This window comes from Schistocerca serialis, chromosome 12 (assembly GCF_023864345.2).
Source record: "Schistocerca serialis cubense isolate TAMUIC-IGC-003099 chromosome 12, iqSchSeri2.2, whole genome shotgun sequence".
Taxonomy (NCBI): Eukaryota; Metazoa; Arthropoda; class Insecta; order Orthoptera; family Acrididae; genus Schistocerca; species Schistocerca serialis.
The window spans coordinates 21,176,258-21,188,881 of record NC_064649.1 but is presented as its reverse complement, the minus strand read 5'-3'; the positions used below and the strand labels follow the sequence as shown (position 1 = coordinate 21,188,881).

The window sequence follows — 12,624 nt, the reverse complement described above, 5'->3', positions numbered from 1 at the left end:
TGGAGGTGTACGGGTATGGGGACAACCTCATGAATCCATGGACGCTGCACTGTTCAAGCGGGTAGAGGCTCTGTAATGGTGTGGGGCGTGTGCAGTTGGAGTGATATGGGACCCCTGATACGTCTAGATATGACTCTTGACAGGTGACACGTACGTAAGCATCCTGTCTCATCACTTGCATCGATTCGCGTCCATTGTGCAATCAGAAGGGCTTAGGCGATTCCAGCAGGACAATGCAACACCCCACACGTCCATAATTGCTGCATAGTGGCTACAGGAACACTCTTCTGAGTTTAAACACTTCCGCTGGACAGCAAACTTCCTTGACATGAACCTTATTGAGCATATCTGGGATGTCTTGCAACGTGCTGTTCAGAAGACATCTCCCCCCCCCCCCCCCCCCCCGGTCCTCTTACGGATTTATAGACAGATGGACAGTCCTGCAGAATTCATTGTGTCAGTTCCCTCCGGCACTGCTTCAGACATTAGTCGAGTCCATGCCACGTCATGTTGCGGCACTTCTGCGTGCTCGCGGAGGCCCTACACGATATTAGGCAGGTGTAGCAGTTTGCTGGGCTTTTCAGTGTGTATGAGAGTACTGAAAGGGACGTTGAGTATGAAAGGGGAGATGATAACATAATAATCGTGGGGGATTAGGATATTATTGTAGGAGAACAAACAGAAGGATTTTTAAAGGAGAGTATGGGCTTGACAGTAGGAATGAGGCAGGATAACAACTAATTGAGTTCTGCAATAAATTTCAGTTAGTAATAGCGAACACACTGTTCAAAAATCACACGAACAAAAGACGTAGTTTGGAAAGGCCTGGAAATACGGAGAGATTCCACCTGGACTCCATCCCGATCAAAGATTCTGAAATCAGATTCTGCATTATAACGCATACCCAGGAGCAGATACAGACTCGAATCACAGTTTAGCAATGATGAAGGGTAAGTAAAGTTTAAGAGACTCGTCAGGAAGAACCAGTACGAAAGGAAGTGTGATACTAAAGTACTGATGAATGATGAAATAGTTTGAAGTTCCCAAAGGATGTGGACACTGCAGTGAGCAATACAACAGTAGGTACTCCACTTGAAGAGAAGCGATGTCTTTAAAAAGAAGCGCCATAAATGTCGGGAAGACAAACAGAGGCATTAGGAAGTTAACTGCAAAAAGCCTCGCGTAACACATGAAATACTTCAATTGATAGACGAAAGAAAGAAGTACAAAAATGTTCAGGGGAAGAAAGAAAGACAAGAATATGAATTACTCTGGAATGAAATAACTAGGAAGAGCTGAGAAGCCAAGGCGAAATGGCAGCAGGAAAAATATGAAGAAACCGGAAAATGAATGGTCTTCGGAAGGACAGATTCACCATATAGAAGAGTCAAAACAACCTTCGGTGACATTAAAAGCAAGGGCGTCAATATCATGAGTGCCATGGGAAATCCACGTCTCAACACAGAGGAATGAGAGATTAGGTGGAAAGAGAGCACTCGAGGCCTGTATGAGGGGGAGGAACCGTATGAAGACGCGATAGAAGAAGAAGCAGTAGATATGTAAGGCGTTCCGTCAGACTTTCGGAAAAATATCGTCCACACAATCCCGGAGATGGCAAGGACAGGAAAGTACGAGAGTTATCGAACAATCAGCTTAACAGCTCATGCAGTGAAGTTGCTGTCAAGAATAATATTCAGAAGAGTGGAAAAGAAAATTCATATTCTGTCGGAGGACAATAAGTTTGACTTTAGGAACCGCACCAGAGAGGCAGTTCTGGTGTTGCGCCTGATAGTGGAAGCAAGACCGAAGAATAATCAAGACATTTTCATAAGATTTCTCAATCTGGAAAAAGCGTTCGAGATTGAGAAATAGTACAGGATGTTCGAAATTTTGAGGAAAATAGGAGTAAGCTATCGAGAAACACGCATAGTGTACAATATGTAGAAGAGCCAGGAGAGAACAGTGAGAATGGATGAATGAGAACGCAGTTCTCGAGTTAAACATCATATCTTTTTCAGCTCTACTGTGCAGTCTACACACCGAAAACGCAATAGAGGAAATAAAAGAAATAGTCAAGGGTGGAATGAAAATTCAAGATGAAAGGAGGTATGTGATAAGATTCGGTGATAACGTCAATATCCTCATTGAAAGTGAAGAAAAACTACAGGGACTATTGAATGGAATGAAAAATATAATGAGATCAGCATATGGACTGAGAGCAAACCCAAGAAAGACGAAAGTAATGAGAAGTAGAAGAAGTGCAATTAGCGACAACTTAACACCAAAATTGGGGACCACGAAGTAAATGAATTCAAGGAATTCTGTTACCTTGGAAGCAAAAGGACTTCTGTTACCTTGGGAGCAATAAGACATTTGACAGGCAAAGCAAAGAGGACAAAAACAAACAGACTAACACAGGCAAAGAGGGAATTCCTGTTCAAGAGAGGTCTGTTATTGTCAAACATTGGCTTTAATTTGAGGAAGAAAATTTAACTTCGGATGCAGCATAGTATGAAAGTGAGCCATGGATTATGAAAATATGGGAAAAGAAGATGATCAAAGCGTTTGAGATGTGTTGCTACGAAAGAATGTTGCAAATTAGGTGGACTGGTAAGGTAAGGAATCATAATGTTTTCCGCAGTTTGAGCGTGGAAAGGAATATATAGAAAACACTGATAAGAAGGAGGGAGAGGATGATATAACATCTGTTTTTCCATGGTACTGGAGGGAGCAGTAAAAGATAAACACTATACGAAAAGATAGAGATTGTAAAACATCAAGGAAGTAATTGAGGACATAGGTTCAGAGAATTACTGGTAGCCCAGGAGAGAATTCAAGATGGGCTGCAGCAAACTAATCAGTAGAATGATGAACGAAGAGATGAATTATCCTTATGTTACTTTCCTTGATGTTCATCAACCTATTTTCAAGATATTATCCATCCGTCTCAAAAATGAGATCGACAGGAAGTGCAAAATGGCTAAGCAGGGATGGCTAGAGGACAAATGTAAGGATGTAGAGGCTTATCTCACTAGGGGTAAGATAGATACTGCCTACAGGAAAATTAAAGAAACCTTTGGAGAAAAGAGAACCACATGTATGAATATGAAGAGCTCCGATGCCCGCATCTCGTGGTCGTGCGGTAGCGTTCTCGCTCCCCATGCCCGGGTTCCCGGGTTCGATTCCCGGCGGGGTCAGGGATTTTCTCTGCCTCGTGATGGCTGGGTGTTGTGTGCTGTCCTTAGGTTAGTTATGTTTAACTAGTTCTAAGTTCTAGGGGACTGATGACCATAGATGTTAAGTCCCATAGTGCTCAGAGCCATTTGAACCACCATTTTGAGCTCCGATGGAAACCCAGTTCTAAGCAAAGAAGGGAAAGCAGAAAGGTGGAAGTAGTATATAGAGGGTCTACACAAGGGCGATGTACTTGAGGACAATATTATGGAAATGGAAGAGGAAGTAGATGAAGATGAAATTGGAGATACGATACTGCGTGTAGTGTTTGACAGAGCACTGAAAGACCTGAGTCGAAACAAGGCTCCGGGAGTAGACAACATTCCATTAGACCTACTGACAGCCTTGGGAGAGCCAGTCCTGAAAAAAATTCTACCATCTGGTGAGAAAGATGTATGAGACAGGCGATATACCCTCAGACTTCAAGAAGAATATAATAATTCCAATCCCAAAGAAACCAGGTGTTGACAGATTTGAAAATTACCGAACAATCAGTTTAATAAGTCACAGCTGCAAAATACTAACGCGAATTCTTTACAGACGAATGGAAAAACTGGTAGAAGCCGACCTCGGGGGAAGATGGGTTCGGATTCCGTAGAAATACTGGAACACGTGAGGCAATACTGACCCTACGACTTATCTTAGAAGCTAGATTATGAAAAGGCAAACCTACGTTTCTAGCAATTGTAGACTTAGAGAAAGTTTTTGAGAATGTTGACTGGAATACTCTCTTTCAAATCCTGAAGGTGACAGGGGTAAAATACAGGGAGCGAAAGGCTATTTACAATTTGTACAGAAACCAGATGGCAGTTATAAGAGTCGAGGGGCATGAAAGGGAAGCAGTGGTTGGGAAGGGAGTGAGACAGGGTTGTAGCCTATCCATAATGTTATTCAATCTGTATATTGAGCAAGCAGTGAAGGAAACAAAAGAAAAATTCGGAGTAGGAATTAAAATCCATGGAGAAGAAATAAAAACTTCGAGGTTTGCCGATGACATTGTAATTCTGTCAGAGACAGTACAGGACTTGGAAGAGCAGTTGAACGGAATGGACAGTGTCTTGAAAGGAGGATATAAGATGAACATAAAAAAAAGCAAAACGAGGATCATGGAATGTAGTCGAATCAAGTCGGGTGATGCTGAGGGAATTCGATTAGGAAATGAGACGCTTAAAGTAGTAAATGAGTTTTGCTATTTGGGGAGCAAAATAACTTATGATGGTCGAAGTAGAGAGGACATAAAATGTAGTCTGGCAATGGCAAGGAAAGCGTTTCTGAAGAAGAGAAATTTGTTAACATCGAATATAGATTGAAGTGTCAGGAAGTCGTTTTTGAAAGTATTTGTATGGAGTGTAGCCATGTATGGAAGTGAAACACGGACGATAACTAGTTTGGACAGGAAGAGAATAGAAGCTTTCGAAATGTGGTGCTACAGAAGAATGCTGAAGATTAGATGGGTAGATCATAATACTAATGAGGAGGTATTGAGGAGGATTGGGGAGAAGTGAAGTTTATGGGACAACTTGACTAGAAGAAGGGATCGGTTGGTAGGACATGTTCTGAGGTATCAAGGGATCACCAATTTAGTATTGGAGGGCAGCGTGGAGGGTAAAAATCGTAGAGGGAGACTATGAGATGAATACACTAAACAGATTCAGAAGGATGTAGGTTGCAGTAGGTACTGGGAGATGAAGAAGCTTGCAAAGGATAGAGTAGCATGGAGAGCTGCATCAAACCAGTCTCAGGACTGAAGACCACAACAACAACAACATCAATTCTGTTCACTTGTTGTCCAAAGCTGTCTCTGATATAATTTTACGCAGCTCGTGGACTAGTGGCTAGCGTTGCTGCCTCTGGATCACGGGGTTTCGGGTTCGATTCTCGGCCGTATTGGGGATATTCTCTGGCCGGGGCCTGAGTGTTTGTGTTGTCCTCAGCATTTTATCTTCATCATTCTTGACAGTTGCTAGATTTTACTGTGCACAAATTGGACGGTGTAAAAACTGGGACTTTGTACGGGCGCTGAAAACCGCGCAGTTGAGTGGCCCACAAACCAAACATAATCTGATATAATTACGAAGCCTCAATAAAATTTCGGCCTCTTCTGCGATAACAGACTCCGAGTATTATGTGGTCAGAGACAAAACTTTCGTTTTTACAAATTATATTTTATGCCCTAAATTAGAATAAAAACCGACAGTTTTAACAGAGACCAGTGGTACACGCTTAATAGGGCATGGGTGAGGGCTTCGGAAATTGAGCGAAAGTATTGACGTAGGTTTGACGCTTGTAGGGACGCTGGAGCGGCAGTTTCAAACGTGGCGCCCGCCGCTCGTGCCATACGACACCACTCCATCCCTCTGTGGGACGGAGCCGCTTGGAGGTGCCCAACTGCCAGGCGTCACTCCGACCCTACATGGAAGGTTCTAGACGCTGCCATTACATCGACACTAAAGAGCCAAAGAAACTGATACACGTGCCTAATATCGTGTAGGGTCCCGGCGAGCACGACGTGGCAATGAATCGAGTAATGTGTGAAGTAATGCTGGAGGGAACTGACCTACAGTTCTGTCCATAAATCCGTAAGAGTACGAGAGAGTGGAGATCTCTTCTGAACAGCACGTTGTAAGGCATTACAGATATGCTCAATAATGTTCATGTGTGGGAAGTTTGCTGTCCAGCGAAAGTGTTTAAACTCAGACGAGTGTTCATGACGCCACCCTGTAGCAACTCTGGACGTGTGGGCTGTTGCATTATCCTGCTGGAATTGCCCAAGTCCGTCGGAATGCACAATGGACTTGAATGTATGCAGGTTATCAGACAGGATTCTTATGTACGTGTCACCTGTCTGTTGTATCAAGACGTAAATCATGGGTCCCATATGACTCAAACTGTACACGTCCCACAATATTACAGAACCTCCACCTGCTTGAACAGTCCCCTGCTGACATGCAGAGTCCGTGGATTCATAAGGTTGTCTCCATACCCGTACAAGTCCATCTGCTTGATACAATTAGAAACGAGACTCGCCCGACCAGGCAACATGTTCCAGTCATCAACAGACCAATGTCGGTGTTGCGGGTCCAGGCGATGTGTAAAGCTTTGTGCCGTACAGTCATCAAGGCTACACGAGTGGGCCTTCAGCTCCGAAACCCCGTATCGATGATGTTTCGTTGAATGGTTCGCAAGCTGACACTTGTTGAGGGCCCAGCGTTGAAATCTGCAGCAATTTGCGAAAGGGTTGCACTTTTGTCAAGTTTAACAATTCTCTTCACTCATCGTTGGTCCCTTTCTTGCAGGATCTCTTTCCGGCCACAGCGATTTGATGTTTTACCAGACTTCTGATATTCACAGTACACTGATGAAATGATGGTACGGAAAAATCCACACTTCATCACTACCTCAGAGATGCTGTGTCCCATGGCTATTTCGCCGACTATAACATCACGTTCAGACTCACTTAAATCTTGATAACCTGCCATTCTAGCAGTAGTAACTGATCTAACAATTGTGGCAGACGCTTGGTGTCTTGTATAGGCGTTGCCGACTGCCACGCCGTCTTCTGCCTGTTTACATACCTTTGTATTTGAATACGCATACCTATACCAATTTCTTTGGCGCTTCAGCGTATTCAAGCTGCCCACTGGCAGTCACTGATTTCAACTCCTGATGGCAATGGCGGAGACAGCTGTCGAAAGCTTGAGTGCTTTATTCAAAACGACGCGGCTTGTAAACCGAGAAGATTTTATTGACGCATGCCTCTGCAAAAGTCTCCGACGACCTAACTACGATGCCATCGACAAACCACGTAATTTTTATGTAAATTGGAGGTGGATGGGGGCAGTAAGGACAGGGGCTACTGGTGTCTGCTGCATCGACACTTTATGTGGAATCAGCGGCGACGAGGAAAAATGTGTGCTGAGCAGGGATTCAAACCCGTGACCTCCCGCTTATTAGGCAGCTGCGTTGACCACTGCACCACCCAGAAGCAGTGTTTATCGCAACTGCATGGACTGTCTGAGCATGCTCCCTGGCCAACTCACACTTCCACCTAGCATCACCTATCTGGAATCCCCACCTATGTCCTGCTACATAATATGTTTCATAGCTGCAGATACCACGTAGTCTCTGACATGTCCGAAAGAAAAGATGCCACACATTAGTACATACAGGGTGGTCCATTGATAGTGACCGGGCCAAGTACCTCACGAAATAAGTAAATGAAAAAACTGCAAAGAACGAAACTCGTCTAGCTTGAAGGGGGTACCAGACACGGCGCTATCGTTGGCCCGCTAGATGGCGCTGCCGTAGGTCAAACGGATATCAACTGCGTTTTTTATTTTAAATAGGAGCCCCCATTTTTGTTACATATTCATGTAGTGCGTAAAGAAATATGAATGTTTTAGTTTGACCACTTTTTTCGCCTTGTGATAGATGGCGCTGTAATAGTCACAAACGTATAAGTACGTGGCATCACGTAACATTCCGCCATTTTGTATTTGCTTCGTGATACATTACCCGTGTTAAAATGAACCGTGTACCAATTGTGGAAAGGTCGATATCGTGTTGATGTATGGCTATTGTGATCAAAATGCCCAATGGGCGTCTGCTATGTATGCTGCTCGGTATCCTGGACGACATCATCCAAGTGTCCGGACCGTTCGCCGGATAGTTACGTTATTTAAGGAAACAGAAAGTGTTCAGCCACGTGTGAAACGTCAACCACAACCTGCAACAAATTATGATGCCCAAGTAGGTGTTTTAGCTGCTGTAGCGGCTAATCCGCACATCAGTAACAGACAAATAGCGCGAGAATCGGGAATCTCAAAAACGTCGGTGTGGCGAATGCTACATCAACATCGATTGCACCCATACCATATTTCTATGCACCACGAATTGCGTGGCGACGACTTTGAACGTCGTGTACAGTTCTGCCACTGGGCACAAGAGAAATTACGGGACGATGACAGATTTTTTGCACGTGTTCTATTTAGCGAAGAAACGTCATTCACCAACAGCGGTAACGTAAACCGGCATAATATACATCATTGGGCAACGGAAAATCCACGATGGCTGCGACAAGTGGAACATTAGCGACCTTGGCGGGTTAATGTAGGGTGCGGCATTATGGTAGGAAGGATAATTGGCCCCTATTTTATCGATGGCAATCTAAATGGTGCAATGTATGCTGATTTCTTACGTAATGTTCTACTGATGTTAGTACAAGACGTTTCACTGCATGACAGAATGGCGATGTACTTCCAACATGATGGATGTCCGGCCCATAGCTCGCGTGCGGTTGAAGCCGTATTGAATAGCATATTTCATGACAGTGGATTGGTCGTCGAAGCACCATACCACGGCCCGCACGTTCACCGGTTCTGACGTCCCCGGATTCCTTTCTGTGGGGAAAGTAGAAGGATATTTGCTGTCGTGATCCACCGACAGCGCCTGACAACATGCGTCAGCGCATTGTCAATGCATGTGCGAACATTACGGAAGGCGAACTACTTGCTGTTGAGAGGAATGTCGTTACACATATTGCCAAATGCATTGAGGTTGACGGGCATCATTTTGAGCATTTATTGCGTTAATGTGGTATTTACAGGTAATCACGCTGTAACAGCATGCGTTCTCAGAAATGATAAGTTCACAAAGGTACATGTATCACATTTGATCAATCGAAATAAAATGTTCAAACGTACCTACGTTCTGTATTTTAATTTAAAAAACCTACCTGTTACCAGCTGTTCGTCTAAAATTGTGAGCCATATGTTTGTGACTATTACAGCGCCATCTATCACAAAGTGAAAAAAGTGGTCCAACTAAAACATTCCTATTTCTTTACGTACTGCACAAATATGTAATAAAAAATGGGGATCCCTTTTTTAAAAAAGCGCTGTTGATATCCGTTTCACCTATGGCAGCGCCATCTAGCGGGCCAACCATAGCGCCATCTGGTTTCCCCTTCAAGCTAGACAAGTTTCGTTCTTTGTAGTTTTTTCGTTTGACACTTATTTCGTGAGATATTTGGCCCGGTCACAATCAATGGACAGCCCTGTATACAAGGTGTCACATTCAAACCTCCTTGGTTTCAAAAACCCAGGAAAAAAGAACCACAGTAGATACGATAACGAAAAATGCACCACATTGTAGAGCATGACAAAGAATTTATCTGTTTATCACCAATACATCTCTACGTGTGAACCATTTGTAGCACGAAGAATATCGAGTCTATATTCAATTTCTTGCCAAGTTCTTTGTACCATTTCCTCTGGTATTGTTGCAATAGCATTAGTGATGCAATCTCGCAACGTAGCAATATTGTCCACTTTCGTCGCATACGCGCGGCCCATCACGAATCCCCACATGAAGAAATCAAGCGGCATAACGTCAGGTGAACGTGATGGCCAGGCAGTGGGTCCTCCGTGTCCGATCCAACTATTGGGAAATTTCCTATCCAGGAACTTCTGAACAGCCATTGACCAATGCGATGACGTTCCATCTAGTTGAAAAATGATGTTGGGTTGCAAGTCTTGTATCTGAGGGTACATAATCTGCTCCAACATGTCCAGATACACTGACCCATTCACTGTTTGTTCCGCAAAGAAGAACGGTCCAACAATCCTGTCGTGCATTATCACGCACCAGACGTTTAGTTTAGGGCTATCACGAACATGTTCAATGACAAAGCGCGGATTTTGCGAACCCCAAATCCGAACATTACGCCTATTAACCCTTCCTGATAGATGAAAGGTTGCCTCATCTGAGTATAAACATCTTTCCACGAAGCTGGCATCCATATCAATATGCTGCAGCATATCCCCAGCAAATTGTTGTCGGCGTGGTATGTCGTTCGGCGTCAGATGTTGCAGAATTTGCACTTTGTAAGCACACATACGAAGACGGTGGTGAACTAACGATGCAATGTTGATCGAGGTACATAAGGTTGCCTAGATGCTTAACGAATTGACTTACGTGGGCTTCTGAAAAACGTTTGTCTGGTGTCTTCTGAAACTGCGTAACGTGCACTGCCAGAATGTTTCAGAGCACTTCCTGTTGCCACAAACTTCCTGTACCATTGCTTAATTATTTTCGCATCAGGTGGATCACATTCATACACACGACGATAATTTCGCACAGTAATCGGCGATTTTGTTTCTGCAAACCACACTACTGCTTGCGCGCGCTGCTGTGGAGTCGCCATTTTCACTTCATGCGACCATCCTGCACTCTGGCGACCATACTTGGCACTTGTGACGCGGGAACATAAATTGTTTCAGATGCTCTATAATGTGGTGCATTTTTCATTGTCGTACCTACTGTGGCTTTTCTGTCTTGGGTTCTTGAAATCAGGGAAGTTTGAGTGCGACACACTGTACTTGTAGGTTTTGTTTCATCTCCTTGAACTATAATCCCCTTTCCTTTCTTCTTATCGATTCAATTTATTGCTTACTTAATCTACAGAACGAACAACGCCGTGGTGAGGCTGCTACCCAGTCTCACTCTTCTCTCAAAAACTTTGCTTTCATGCAGTCTTGTTTCTGTACAAGTTGTAGACAAACTTTCGCATTCCATGTTTTATCTCCACTATCTTCAGAAAGCCAGGCAACGCTGTAAAAGCTTTTGCTAAATCTGCAAATTCTATGAATGTAGGCTCACCTTTTTTCAGTGTGTCTTCTAAAATTAATCTTAATGTAAATGATGGGCTCGTGGAATGATGACGGATAGCAGGGTGATTACTACGAGAGTGGAGAGCAGTCTTCTACTGTAGAACAGTGTACTTACTTAGTTCACTCAAGCGATAACCACCAGGAACTTTGGGGTTTCCTCTTCCGTGCACGCGTCCTTCATCAGCCAGCACTGTAATTTAGGACAGAAGAATAGATAATAACGTTGCTAAAGATAAACATAGCTAATGCAATTAAGGACATGACGTCCCACACATATCTGGTGAAAATAACAAAGGCACTAGAGAATCCTAAAATTTGTTCTGAGTTCAAGAAACTTATTGTCTGCCAGGCATAGTTAGTATTTTATTGTGAAATATATCAGGTTTGCTAGTCTCGTGCGGATCACTATCTCCCCCTTGCGATAGCGCTACTGTTAACTAAAGCAATACCAATGCGTTTTCCATACTATGCATTATCAAGGGATGGATGGGAGGATGTACTTTATGGCCACCCTAATAAAAGTTAATAAAAAACAAAATCCCTTAATTGTTGGCTTATAAGAAGAACATACTTACAAAGAAGTACTGACACTCAATGCATTTTCAGTAAAATGTACTACCAAACTGGGGGTACTTTGTGACCGCCACAAAAAGTATTTTAAAAGGCAGACTTCGTTCACTCTTCTTACTTTTGCTCACAACATACCTTTTATAGAGTTTTTGATGTTTCAGTAAGGTCTTGGAACTGAAAATATTGAATAGCATTCATTGTGGAAAGTGACACCTACTATGTACACTTAAATTTTTGGGGACAGCTTAACTGAAAATTTTTAAGCATTTATAGAACCTTGTATAAGAGTTCATTAAGAACAATAAATATTTTTCTTCAAAATTTTAACATATAAAGTAACTATATTATAATATTTTCAAAAGGTGGGCATAAAGTACCTCCCTCCCTTGGTGTTGTGCGGGTTAAAGGAAGGGGCCACGAACTTTTGGGGATCATGGATCTGTTGTGCATTAAAATCCTATGTGTATAGGAAGTTTGTGGAGAAACCTATAATGTTATCAGCGGTAGCAATTTGTTCTGTATAGGCTTTATTCACGTGGAGTATCAGTCTCCTCATTTATTATTGCGATGTGGTATCAGTCTGTTCTGGTTGTGATTTTCGTGAGGTTGGTACCAATTTTTTTCATTTATAATTTTCTGGAGGTGAGATTCTGCCATTTTAAATGAACTTGTGCATATTGTTGGAGGCTATCTGTTACACGCAATTTTCGCGTTTTTTTATCACTATGCGAGTTGCCAAACGCTCATATGGCTCAAGGGCTCTGTACTCTGTGATTTCACCTGCGGATTAGTCCTGTATTTTCTTGTTTAGTGCAAGGCATGTCGTTAGACAGTACTTTCAACACAGAGGCCAGTCACGTTGCTTGGCACAGAGTTTCGAATTCGGCAGGGCTTCGTGGACGGGCAGACAAGTAATCTTAATGCGCTGTAATAACTACATCTTCAACTGCACGTATTAGTTTTTATTTATTTGATGAAGATAAGCGTAGCTTATGTTGCGTTTATGCCGACAACTTATTGCTGGCATCTCTCCACCATGGCCCAACGGTGATAAAACAAACCCACCGATTCCTACTGTCACAGCCGGCCGGAGTGGCCGAGCGGCTCTAGGCGTTTCAGTCTGGAAGCGCGCGACCGCTACGGTCGCAGG

At 43.3% G+C, this 12,624-nt stretch overlaps 1 protein-coding gene across 2 annotated transcripts in view; it reads right to left on the bottom strand.

Annotated features, from left to right (window-relative positions):
- The window catches only part of LOC126428298 (carbonic anhydrase 1-like), a 217,305-nt gene that overhangs the window by 104,799 nt on the left and 99,882 nt on the right, over positions 1-12,624 (bottom strand). For both annotated transcript variants that reach the window (XM_050090220.1, XM_050090221.1), the window contains exon 4: positions 11,020-11,094. In XM_050090220.1, coding sequence (XP_049946177.1) covers positions 11,020-11,094 — 75 coding nt within the window. The remainder of the gene's footprint in view (positions 1-11,019; positions 11,095-12,624) is intronic.